Raw genomic sequence first — 12915 nt, 5'->3', positions numbered from 1 at the left:
GGTTAAATTTAGAGAAGAGAGGTACTTTCTTAGAGCCTAGGCAGAAAGATAAAGTTTTAGTTATAATACTGCTTCTGTCGCTGATAATAGTGTTTACCATGTATTAAAGAGATATTCTGTGGCTGGCATTATCTGTTGTCATTTAATGCATAGAAAGTGCTTACAGAGGGTGCTGTTTAATTTTATATGTAAATTGGGAGCGTGTTTTTGGCTGAGATTAGCATTTAAATCAGTGAACTGTGGGTAAAGCAGATTGCCCTCCCTGATACAGGTGGGCTTCATCCCATTGGATGAAGGCCTGAAGAGAATAAAAAGACCAGTCTTCCCAAGTAAGAGAGAATTCTCCAGCAGACTGCCTTCACCTCAAACTGGAATACTGGCTCTCCTGGATCTCCAATTTACCAGCCCACCCTGCAGATTGCAGACTTGCTGCCTTCATACTCATGTGAGCCAATTCCTTCTAATAAATCATATATAAATAAATATATATACATGTATATATATATATATATATATATATATACACACATTTATTTCTTTATTTACTATTGGTTCTGTTTCTCTGGAGAACCCTAATGCACAAAGAAAGCATTCAATGAATGTTCCCTATGCTGTTGAATGTTACTTGCTGTGCCATGTTAAGATGAAGATAACTCATTGTACTGAGAATAACTGAGGTTCAGAGAGATTAAGTAAATTGCCTAAGATCACATTGTTAATAAGTCACAGAGTGAGGATTCCAGCCAAGTCTGTCTGATTGGAATCTGTCTGATTCCAAAGTACATGCTTCTTCCACCATACATTGCTGCCTGAGAGTTGACAATGAGGATAGAGATGAAGCAGAACGTGAGATCGTTTTCTAAGGGTGCATATGGGTGAAATGAGACTCAACGGAAGGTCAGGAACAACCAACATGGGGGAAAAAACTAGGTCAGTCATTTTCATACTCTGAGCCCGAACACCTAGTGTTCCCTGGAGATATTGCAGAGAATCCACCTACTTTTGCTTTGAAATGTCAATATTTTTTAATATCTTTTATTATTCTAAAAATAGGAATTAAAAAATCACACATTCTCAAATGTGTTGCATGCTGATTTTAGCACACTGGATTCATCCAAACATTATCCTGGGCGGCCAGGCTAACATTTTTAGCATCCACTATGTAGGAAAGCTTCCGCTGACATCTCTTTGCACATATTTAAACCTATTATTATCTGTTATTGGTTATCTCTGTACAGCATAAGTGAGCATGTCACTATAGCACATGTGAGCCAAGCATAAGTGAGCATGTCATTACAGCACACATGGGCCAAGCTTAGTTAACAGCTCATGGTATCTTTGGCATACCTGTTTGCACAAGGTCTCATCACAGCATAACAGAGAGCTGTACAACATCCAGGAATGATAACAAGTCGCATATGATATTATCATGGTTTTGTAATACTTTATCATGCTTACTTGCTCTAATGTTATAAGACTCAACATCGATTTAATAGCCTTTCCGAAAAGAAACGCTGCATTAACTATACACGATTTTTAGAAATTAACAATATTATATACTTATTCATGCAATGACCTATCACTTTCTTCTTCAGTATCATAAAGTTTTAGAATCTAAGACTTCTTCACATTCAGGTCAAAAATATTCTTCTGAATCACTCTTAGCCTTGCATAACTATGAACAGGGTTACAGTGACAAGCTGCATTCATAATACCTTCACCTGTAGGACAGGCAACATAATTTCAAGGCATAGTGAAGTGCTGAGCTTGAGAAACTTACACTTTAATTACACCACCTGGTATGCCAAACAAACTTCAGACTAAATATTATCTGTTTTTTCAAAACTAGATCACAGAGTAATCTTCCAGAAATTTCAAGCAACAAACTGAATTTAAGTTTAAAACCAGGACACCAAAAGGGGGTGCGTGGTGGTGAGAGAACATTTAAGTGATTGAACCTGGAACAAAGTCGATGGAACAAAGTTGGTAAGATTAGAAAAAATGATGCAAAAATTCAACAGAAAAGCTGGCTCAGTAGATTTGAAGGAATGAGAAATGACAGGAAGCTGGATTTGGAAAATGAAAAAAAAAAAAAGGTGACAGTGAGTACCTGGATGGAACAAATCAGGATAAGAAGTACAGTCTGGGTCAAGCTTTTTGCAACTGAGCTGTTTCTATGTGACAATGTTTGGCGACTGGCATGGTTTTGGCTGATCACATCTTTCCTTCTTCAACTAGATACTGAGAGTTTTAAAGGTCTCATTATTCCGAAACAACACCCTCCCACATCCATAGCGTAGCTTGTCAGAGGGACCTATACAAAGCAAGAACCAGAGGGCATTCCTCTGGCCCTTCTAGGAAGAACTAAGTCTGATGACTTATTTAAATAGTAAATTAAGAAAATCTATATAAAAATTAAGCAAAATTATATAATTTACCAATTCCATTCTAGGTTTGTGAGTTATACAGTGTACTGGTTAATAGAGCTCTGTATTTAGACCAGAAAAAAAGTTCACGTCCTGAGTTCACAGTAATTATTGTAGCTGGGTGACCTTGCATAAACTCTTTAACCTTTCTAAACCATATATTTCTTATAAGCAGTATGTATGTATAAGTATCAGGGTATCAATATTTATGTTGAACAAATGCACGCATACATTCAGGTATGCATGTATGCACAAAAGAATGAATAAAATCATACTTGTATCTCAAAGTTATTACTTTTACGTTAATGAGTTCATTTTATAGTGGCTGTCTTTCTGGCTAATAAAATTTCATTGCATAAAAGCTTTGCTCTGGTATTACCTCTGAACTTTAAATTCATCAGTTTTAGAAACTCTTAATACAGTGAATAAAAATTTGAATCCCACTGTAGTTATATATTTTATGCACTAAAGTAACTAATTTATCTAAATTCCTAATGTCTAACTGTATTACTGATGTTGGTCCAAGCTGGCTCTATAATCAAATTAATGCAGGGGGGATTTATTTTCTTTGTGCACTTTTGTTCACAGTGCACATATACAAGCCATATATTGACTTTTATGGATAGAAGAGAGTAACCCTATTAGGTATCAAGTAAAAATGGGCAGAAAAAAAGTAAATTTGAATTTTTTAATGCAAAAGCTGTCTATGAGCTGAAAGGTAGAAGTTCTTTTGGTAATAAGTATTTGGTCAGCCACCTTATCACTTTATTGAAAAAATATATTCAGAGGTCCAAGACCAAAATGAATTAATTGAAGGACCATTAAAAAAAAAAACAGTAAATTGTGGTACATATATATTTAGGAAGAAATTTTGACAATAATCATTATAATAATTTGGTTTAAAATTAAACTGCATACTCACATGAGATTTGAAGACAATTATTTTGGGGGAAAGCTTATCTACACCAAAGTTAGCTATTATTGATCTTCTGAAGAGAAATAATAGGATGCTAACTTGAGCTGTAATTTTCCTAGAAAGCCCCATGAACTACACAAGAAAGCAAAAGAAACAAATGTTCCTAGTTTATGTTATACTTCAGAACACATGGATTTGCTAAACAATTTTTTTTTATTTCAAAATTAGACATTTTATCTTCAGAATACTAAATGGGAATTTTTTAAATGTCATTTTTTTTTTACTGTGTATTTTTAAGGCATACAACATGATGTTTTGATATACATATAAATAGTAGAATGATTACTTCATTTAATTACATATCTATTACCTCACATAGTTACCTTTTGTGTGTGTGTATTATATACACACAAATGGAATATAGAGTTTAGAGCACCTAAACTCTATTCTCCTGACAAACTTCCATTATACAATTCAATATTATTAAGTATAGTTCTCACGCAGTACATCGGATCTCTAGACTTATTCATCCTACATAACTGCACCTTTGTACCCTTTGACATACATCTCCTCCTTTGCCCCAACTCTCCACTGCTGGTAACCACCATTCTACTCTCTATTTCGATCTATTTGACTTTTTATTCATTCCATGTATATGTGAGATTAGGTGTGAATATACCCATCCCCTCCTCCCCCTGCCCACCTGCCTGACACCCGATGTATGTTATACTATATGTGCACATAAGTGTTGATCAATTAATACCAATTTGATGGTGAGTACATACGGTGCTTGTTCTTCCATTCTTGTGATACTTCACTTAGTAGAATGGGTTTTTGTGTTGTTCTTGATATTTTATTTTTCAGAGATCATAGAGATGTTTAAAATAAATAAAATGTGCAAAGAGAGCTTCCTATGTAGTTTCTCCACTCTGCTTCCTCTAGAACTGTGGTTGCTAATCCTGGCCAACGTACGCTTCATTTCCTTGTTGCATCCATAACCAGTGCTGGACTCCCTTCAGTCTCCTCTAAACACAACTGTCAACACCTCTAGGATTCTGCTATTATGCTTAATTTTCACGTATTTGTATGATTGGCAACAGATGAAATTCTATGGTCCCTTTTTGATGTTCTTAGTCTTCACTAGGCATTTGGGGATAAGTGTAAAGTCAGGCAGAAGGTAGTTGCACCTCTGTAGGCAGTGCTAAGAAAGAGAGCTTTGTGTGTTTAATAAGCCTGGAAGTTTTAACATAAAACAATGATACATAATCTTTTCAAAAGTAATGAAAACCTTTTTTTAACCCCTACAAAAATTTCATGGTAGGGGGTGTGCTTTTATTTACTCTATTACTGAAGACAATATCCGAAGCCCTGAGCAGATCTTCAGGCCTCCTGGAATTTCTATGGTCTCTCAGATGTGCTGTGTCTCATCATGTGAAAAGCACTGCTTAAGGGAGTGAAGTTATTGGGGCTAGGGAAAGGGAGGAGGTTCAGACATCAGTTGGCAGGTTGGAGACACAGATTTATAGGAGGATTCTGAGTAGAATTTCTAAGTAGAATTTAACCAGTTCTGGCCCTAGAATACAGCTGCTTGTTTCTAATACACTCTGTCACACTGTACCACAGTAACAAGTGGGCATTTTAAATGCTTCTATAGATGCCACCCTGGTCTTTACTGGAACAAGGTGAAGTATTGTCACCTTAGACATCTTAATATCTCTTATGAGCCACATGCATCACTTCCTTTGTCATTTAAAAGAGAAGCAGAGGGTCTGCACAGATCTCCACCCCACCCCAGGCTTCACTCTGCAATTGCATTTCCTTACTCAATGGCAGCACCATCATCCACCCAGTTACCCAAATCAGCAGATCTAGATGTTAACCTTGATTCTTCTCTCTCCTTCACCTTCCACCTTTAAATCAATTACCAAATTGATTGATTCCACCACCTACCTATCTTTCAAATCCATCTCTTTCTCTCTATCCCTACTGCCACTCTTTGAGTTCATAATTTCTTTCACAAAACTGCAAGTCTCTAAACTGGTCACGTCACTCCCCTACTTTTCACATCTATTATGATACGCCCCAAACAAAGCTTACAAAGCCTCTTGTGATCTGGCCCTTGCTAGAGTTTCCAGACCCATCTCCCACAAATCACTGTCATACATTGTATGCTCCAGTCACAGAGAATGTCTCTGAATTCTTTAACAGTGCCATACTTACTCCTCCTGCCAGTCCTCCACACAATCTGTTGCTTCTGTGTTTTAAGTTTTTCTTTACCCATCCCTACTTTCTTTGTCTGGATAACTCCTAACTCCCTTAGGTGTGAATGCAAAAGATACCTCCCTCAGCAAGCCTTCCTTGACCCGCTTTAGACTGGATTAAGTGCCCCCTTGAGTGCTTCTATTAATACCTTGACAACCTGGGTTTCAGAGAATTCTTTAGGAAGGCAGCAACATTTTCTTTCTTGTCCACCTCTACCTTCTTAATGCCTTACGTGGAATACAGAAGGTGGTAAATAAATGAATGAAGGTATTCTCCAAGCTGCCCGGAATCATGATCTACAAAGGAAGTACTGCTCTGACCAAGTTCCTTGAAGTAACCCGTGGGAGAATTTTCTGACTATATCAGAGAATAGCTTTAGGGCTAACAATCCTAAGGACCTAGCAGAAATCTTCAAATCATTTTCTTACCCAATGAGCAAGGAATGAGCAAGCAAGCTGTTCCACAAAGGAAATGCCATAAGGGATGTAAGGAAAATTTGATGTGATAATTGCCCTAAGTATTAAAAATCTGCCCATAGTCCTCCTTGCTTTGACCTTTTTTAAAAATCAGAATGATGCCACCATTGCAGGACTGTTGAATATCATCAATCTACCAACACAGGTCTCTAGGGGTGATCACCATGGAATCATCATCACCGTAAAAAGATCTTTACTAAACCGTTCCATGCAGGAGTCTTGAAATGGTCTAAATATTGTCCTAAACAAGTTAGAGAGGCCCTGACATCCAGGGGTTTGCAATTTGAAATAGTCATTGATGTCAAAAGATAGTAATAAGTTACTAGAACTGCTACAGAAAATAGCAAACTTGACAAGCCTTGCAACTTGAATACAGCTGTGAAAACCAGATCTTTCAAACCTCAGTAGGAATGTAATTCTCTACCTCAAGCAATCTCATAGTCAATTGAATTTTTACAGGCTTTTTGCTAAAGGCTCTTTGCTGATACAAAGCTCTACAGTAAAGCTACTTTGTAATGCTAATTTCACACTGAAACAACTACATGGTAAATTGATTCTTGGGAGCTAAAGAGAAGCAACCGAAATAGTGTTTTGCTCTGTGATAATGTACTTGGTATATTTTTAATTTTTTTTTTTTTAAGACAAGGTCTTGTTCTGTCACTTAGATTGGAGTGCAGTGGCATGATCATAGCTCACTGCAGCCTCCAACTCCTAGGCTCAAGTGAAGAAATCCTCCTGCTCCTTCCTCAGCCTCCCCAGTAGCTGGGACTACAGGCCTGCACCCCTATGCCCAGCTAATTTTTATAATTGTTTGTAGAGACAGGGTCTCACTATGTTGCCCAGGCTCGTTTCGAACTCCTAGACTCAAGCAATCCTCCTGCCTCGGCCTCCCAAAGTGCTGGGATTATAGGTGTGAGCCACCACATCCAGCCCATATTTATAAATTAATCCTTCTGTCAGGGTCCCCAAACAACCGGACCTTTATCATAGTCTGTTTTCCCCTCTTGACCTCATTGCATCACAGGGATTTTGCTCCAGGGAAATGCCCTACACAGATGCGTCAGGAATCAGTGGAATCAAAATTGCTGTTGAGTCAGAGGTGTTTTTAAAGTTTTGACAAACAATATATAACTGCATGCTAAATGGTTAACACCCTTCCCTGATGGTTTTGCAATCCTATACTTATATTGTGGCTCTATCACACTGAAATTACAGGTTTTTGTGAAATGACACTAACAATAATAATACATTTTATAGCGGGCTCATTCAAGGACCTTTAAATAATTTTCAACATTTATGTATTGACTACTGAATATTATTGATATTTGTTTTATGGGAGGAGGTCTTACTTCCTCCCATAAAACATAAATGAAAAACTAGAAAACCATGATTTCCCTAGTGTACCAGTTGGCTCTGAGGGATATTTTGATTGTCACATCAAATATAAAATATTGATGAAGCAGCTAAGGAAAATAGATTCTACTTTTCTCTTTAGCAAGGAATTGAATATTAAAACTATACTATACTAAGCTATGTTATAAGGATATAAAAAATATTCCTGGAGAGTCAAGTGGGTAATAATTTTAACTAGCATATAAAAACTATTGGAATATACTTCAAAACCAAGAAGAAATTTTTAAAACTTACAAAAGTAACTAGAATAAACTTAATTATATAATTATACATATGCAGTTATTTTATATATATATATAAAATTACAATTTTAGTCACATATCATGTAGAAGAGGTACTTTAAAACGCTGAGAGTTAAACCAATCAAAATTGACATAAAACACACACATATCCCAAGTTGAAAAACCTGAACCATGTAATAACAACACCTGGTCAGCAAAAGGAAGATGGATAGAAAGAAATATTGAGGGCCTGGTGTGGAAAGTCAACATTTGCCAGCATTCAGGCAACATTGTTCAAGATAGAGGGACTCCTATCCCAGAGGTGAGCTCCTCCAATTCTCACAGGAGATAAAGCTAAAAGAGAGTATGGAAACTCTGGGCTGTCCTCACTGGATGGCATTTGTCCACGGTCTGATTAAATGGACTTGCGGTATTCAGGCACCTTTGGCAGTTGTACATCACAATATTATTGTTCAACCCATATTGGCCTTTGTTCTATGCATCTGTTTCTTTTGATGTGAACAGCCTAAACCTTGTCTGAGGGACAAATCTGAAACAGTACATGTGTATTGATCAGGACCAGACTAGACCCTTGTTTGAACAGCCAACTGGTCTCCCTTGGCAACATTTTAATGAACACCCCCAACAAACTGCAAAAATATTTATGGTTCAGCCACAATTTTATCTTTCCTCATTGCAAGCATGTAAATTAAATGTAAATATAAAATCATTGTGATGGATTTTTTTATAATATGCCATAATTTATATATCCAAATAGGTGTGGTCCGCTTCAAAAGATCTTTATGGGATCTTTTATTATATACTTATTGTACGCTTCTATTGCTCAAAGCACTTATATTTCTCTTCATTAAGAATTGTCTAGGCCAGGCACGGTGGCTCACGCCTGTAATCTTAGCACTCTGGGAGGCTGAGGCAGGAGGATCGCTCGAGGTCAGGAGTTCAAGACCAGTCTGAGCAAGAGCGAGACCCCCATCTCTATGAAAAATAGAAAGAAATTAGCCAAACAACTAAACAAACAAAAAAAAAAATAGAAAAAATTAGCTGGGTATGGTGGGACTATAGCATGCCTATAGTCCCAGCTAATCAGGAGGCTGAGGCAGTAGGATTGCTTGAGCCCAAGAGTTTGAGGTTGCTTGTGAGCTAGGCTGATGCCACGGCACTCTAGCCCGGGCAACAAAGTGAGACTCTGTCTCAAAAAAAAAAAAAAGAATTGTCTTTAAAGTTTGCAATGCATTTTTTAAAGGATAATATCTTAACTTAGCACTTGGCTGTTAACAATGAAAATTATAATGAAAAACCTTTATATTTTCAGAATGAATTTGATTTTGAAATATAGTCAAAAGCCACTCAGAAGCAAGTCCAAGTGACCAGTCTGGGTAATATGATTTTTAATCTAAAGCAAGCTACAGTAATGAAGCTAATATATACTTATGAGAAGAAATTTATATACTATTTATAAAGGTAAGTGCACAAGAAGAGATTCAAAAATTGTTATGATCAAAGGCAGAATGTTTAGCATAGGAGTGTGGTTTTCATTGGTAGCTATTTTGAACCACCACACCTATTCTGATGTATGGATTCCGGTACATTTGTTTAAAAATCTCTCATTACATTGTGTTTAATAATTACAAAACTGTCTTAAATTATCTCACTGTTAACCTGAGACTTAAAATATGTAATCCTTTGCTGAATTTCCACCTTAGATTCTAACATTTTTTTACTGTTTGGTCTTACTTGACATTTACCTATAGAGTTGATAGGAGGCCCCTATATCTCCAGTCTTGTAAGAGATCTATGGTATAGTACAAGTGGATTCTGTGGGGTTCCCACAATTCCTCAAGCACAGATCTAAACTTATGGTATAGATACCATGACCAAAATTCAAATTATGTCATCTGATACAATATTACAACTAAATAAAATATGAGAAACTCAGGGCATGAAACAAGAGATGGAAAAGAACAAATTGAATGACTATTAATACTTTAAAAGTTGTGAGAAAATGCAAACTTGAAAAATTGTCCAAAATCAAAAAGCACAATCTCTGTTGGTATACATTTATAAATCAATCCTACCTGTATATGAATCTTAAATTATATGCAAATATATCATTTCTAGTTTAAAAACATCTTCCTATTTCAAAAATGTTGTTTTCATAAAAGCTTCAACTTAACATACTTGTTTACCATGATAGTCATAAACTACTTGAATTTTTGGTGGTGAAATTCTCTTATAGATTGTATTTATTTTATATATATGTATATATGCATTATGACAGTTCAGATGTCTTTCAAATTTTGTACTTGATGGAAACTCTTGCAAAATTAAGAAAATAAGAAATTACTTAGGTGTTTTTTCAAACTTTTTTGGTTTTCTAATGACAAAACCTAGACAATGAAAAGTATTTATATAATCCATAACCTATACTATAATAGTTTTACTCTTTTATGGCTCTAAAACTGAAGGGATCATATTTGGAAAGTTAAATTCTAAGGCATTGAACAACATATGCTATAAACACATGACCTTTTTCTTGTATATCTGGTAAGGCCATGTTAGACAAGATATTTTCCTATATTAAATCTCGTAGAGGACCACTGATTGCATATACACACTGACAGTCACAAAATTATCCTCAAAAAAGATGGGCATCTTATATAAACAGGGTACATGGTACTGTAAGGAATGTAAAAATACAGTAATAATAATAATAGCAGCTAACATTTACTGGGCTAAACACTTTACAGGTATCTCTTCAACAGATTAACCCCTATGACATAGGTCCTGTTAGTCCCTAAATTTTAAAGGTCAAGTCACACAAACACAGAGATGTTAAGAGACTTTCCTCAGGTCACACAGCTACTGAACAGTAGATCTAGGATTTGAATCAAAATAATCTGAATCCAAAGCCTATCACCCTTAACCACTAAGCAATATTGCCTAGCCCCAGGAAGAAAATAAGTTTTTTACACTTTTAGAATTATAGCCCAGAAGGAAGTTTATAATCACTGGTACTTTAGGTGATTGTCAGTTCCTATAAATAGTAGGAACTTAACTTTTAAAAACACACCTATTCTTAGAGCAACATATTATGATATAATTTGGAGAACAGGAATGAGTATGCCCTTAACAAACCTAGTAGCCATTATAATACATTTTCTTTGCAAATCAACCTGCGATCATTTTTTAAACTATACTAAAATTTATCAGGTGGTCTGTAAAAAGAAAATTTTATAAAAGCCCATTTTAATAGATCAACAATGAGCTATTTTAAAGTTCCTTAGTACTCAGAAGTAGCCATGGGATTCATTGTCCTGAAAATTGGCATTTAGGTTCCTCAAAGTACTCTACTAAAAAGTCCAGTTTATGCCAATTAGGATCCTGATTTTATAAGAAGCAGGTAAACAGATCAACAGATAAGCCAATTTTATGAACAGAGCAACCAAAGGTGCTGGAAACAGCAATAATCAACACAAAAGGTAATTCCAAAGAGTAAAGTCCTTCTCTCCCATCCACAGGGAGGAGCTCTCCTTCAATGGCCAATGTTCTCTCCTTAGCACCTGAGTTCCAGGCTTACTGCACATGCAGAGAACTAGACATTAGAGAGTTGTGAGAGCTGAATCCCTTCCCTGCACACATGTATATGAGCATATTTATAATATATTTGACTTTTCTGACACCTCAGTATGCTGATTCATTGGAGAATTATGAGTCAAGTAATGTCCCATTAGAGAGCTGTACCTATTATTCATTCACACAAGTATAATAACAGGAACAAAGTAGATGCAACATCCAAAGAACACTTCAAATATTAAGCTCTACATCTAATTACACTTTGCCTAAGACTCTGAACTTAGACTCTATTTTTAAAAATCTCATTAGATGAAGTTTGCAAGCTTCTATGGCTCATCACATTAGGATAAGAGTACAATTTATTAAATGTCAGTCGGATATAACTTCAGTATCTATTCCAATGGCTTTTAAAATTTATAGGTTGTAGAGCTAGCTTTTTTAAATAAATATTTCAATGAATTTGCTTTCATTCTTAAAAGGAAGAATATTGGAATTGTGGCAAATACTTATTAGATTTATTCAGTATCATAACAATAAAAACTCTGTATAAGCTCATATTTCCACCTCACCCCACCAATTTTGTTTTCCAAAATTCAGTCAACAAATGTTTTTTGAGCACCTACTATATGCAGGCATGGCACTTGTATGTACCAAGAAGACATCCAAGTTTCTGAGGCAGAAGTGGGGAAACCAAAGAACCAAATTTAAGTATTTATTATTAACAAGTGTATAATTTATAAGTTTCTTAGAAAAATCAAAAGAAACAATTGCACAGTAGTATACTTTGGTTTTGAGAATCTGACTTTTCAGTTGCAAGTAAGCTTGGCTCTCTGTCCAAACAATCGCCTTCAGTTTATTCTTTTCTTCTTAATGCTATTTTATTCCACAAAATCCACGTTTTCTTTCAGAACAATGAATGACAGAGCATCTTTGTTAAAACTATTCCTCTTTCCCCAAAACCCAGCCCATACACAAGCCCTCCTCTTTCGTGGGCACGTGTCGTCCAAAGCTGGGCTGCACACCCTCTCACCTGAAAAAAAGTTTGGAGATGACGCTGGCCTTTTCCAGAGGCGACCTCTGCATGGTCTTTCCAGCGCTGGGGTCCCTGCTGGGGCAGACTGGGCTGGAGCTTCTAATAACAAACGCCCTACTCCTCTCCGTGCTTGCCGCTCACCCCTTTTTCTCTGACCTGCTGTGATGTCATTTGCTCCCAACTCCCCCCACCCACCCCCTACCCCACAAGACCTCCCCTTTCTTTGGCTCCTTCCCCCGCCTCCGCTGCCCAGGTTAAAAGCCGAGCGCTGCCCGTCCGGCCCCGAATTTGCTCCAGCGGCTTTCTCCACCCCTCCGCACCCCGCCCGCACCGGACCGCTCCTTCCTTCTCGCCTCCTTCCCTCCCTCGCCGCCCCGCGCCTCCCTCTCCAGATTCTCACTCCCAGCTTCCCTCCCTCGCGCGCGCTCCTTGCAGGTCCGCGTCCTTACCGTCTGGCACCAGCCCAGCCAGCAGGTGGAGGACAGTCGCAAGCGCTCTCCAGGTCCAGTCTGCGACGCTCGAGGACACGAGGAGCCAAGGGCAGGAGCAGAACCAGCCCCCCAGGGAGCCTCCT

General features: G+C 37.1%; 1 protein-coding gene across 1 annotated transcript in view; it reads right to left on the bottom strand.

The window, feature by feature from the left end:
• The window catches only part of CFTR (CF transmembrane conductance regulator), a 164442-nt gene extending 151982 nt beyond the window's left edge, over positions 1 to 12460 (bottom strand). Inside the window, exon 1 of the mRNA XM_069462057.1 lies at positions 12339 to 12460. Coding sequence (XP_069318158.1) covers positions 12339 to 12391 — 53 coding nt within the window. The 5' untranslated portion in view covers positions 12392 to 12460. The remainder of the gene's footprint in view (positions 1 to 12338) is intronic.
• Between the last annotated feature and the right edge of the window lie 455 nt (positions 12461 to 12915).

The sequence above is a fragment of the Eulemur rufifrons genome, chromosome 29, assembly GCF_041146395.1.
Source record: "Eulemur rufifrons isolate Redbay chromosome 29, OSU_ERuf_1, whole genome shotgun sequence".
Taxonomy (NCBI): domain Eukaryota; kingdom Metazoa; phylum Chordata; class Mammalia; order Primates; family Lemuridae; genus Eulemur; species Eulemur rufifrons.
This window is presented reverse-complemented; position numbering and strand designations above follow the sequence as displayed.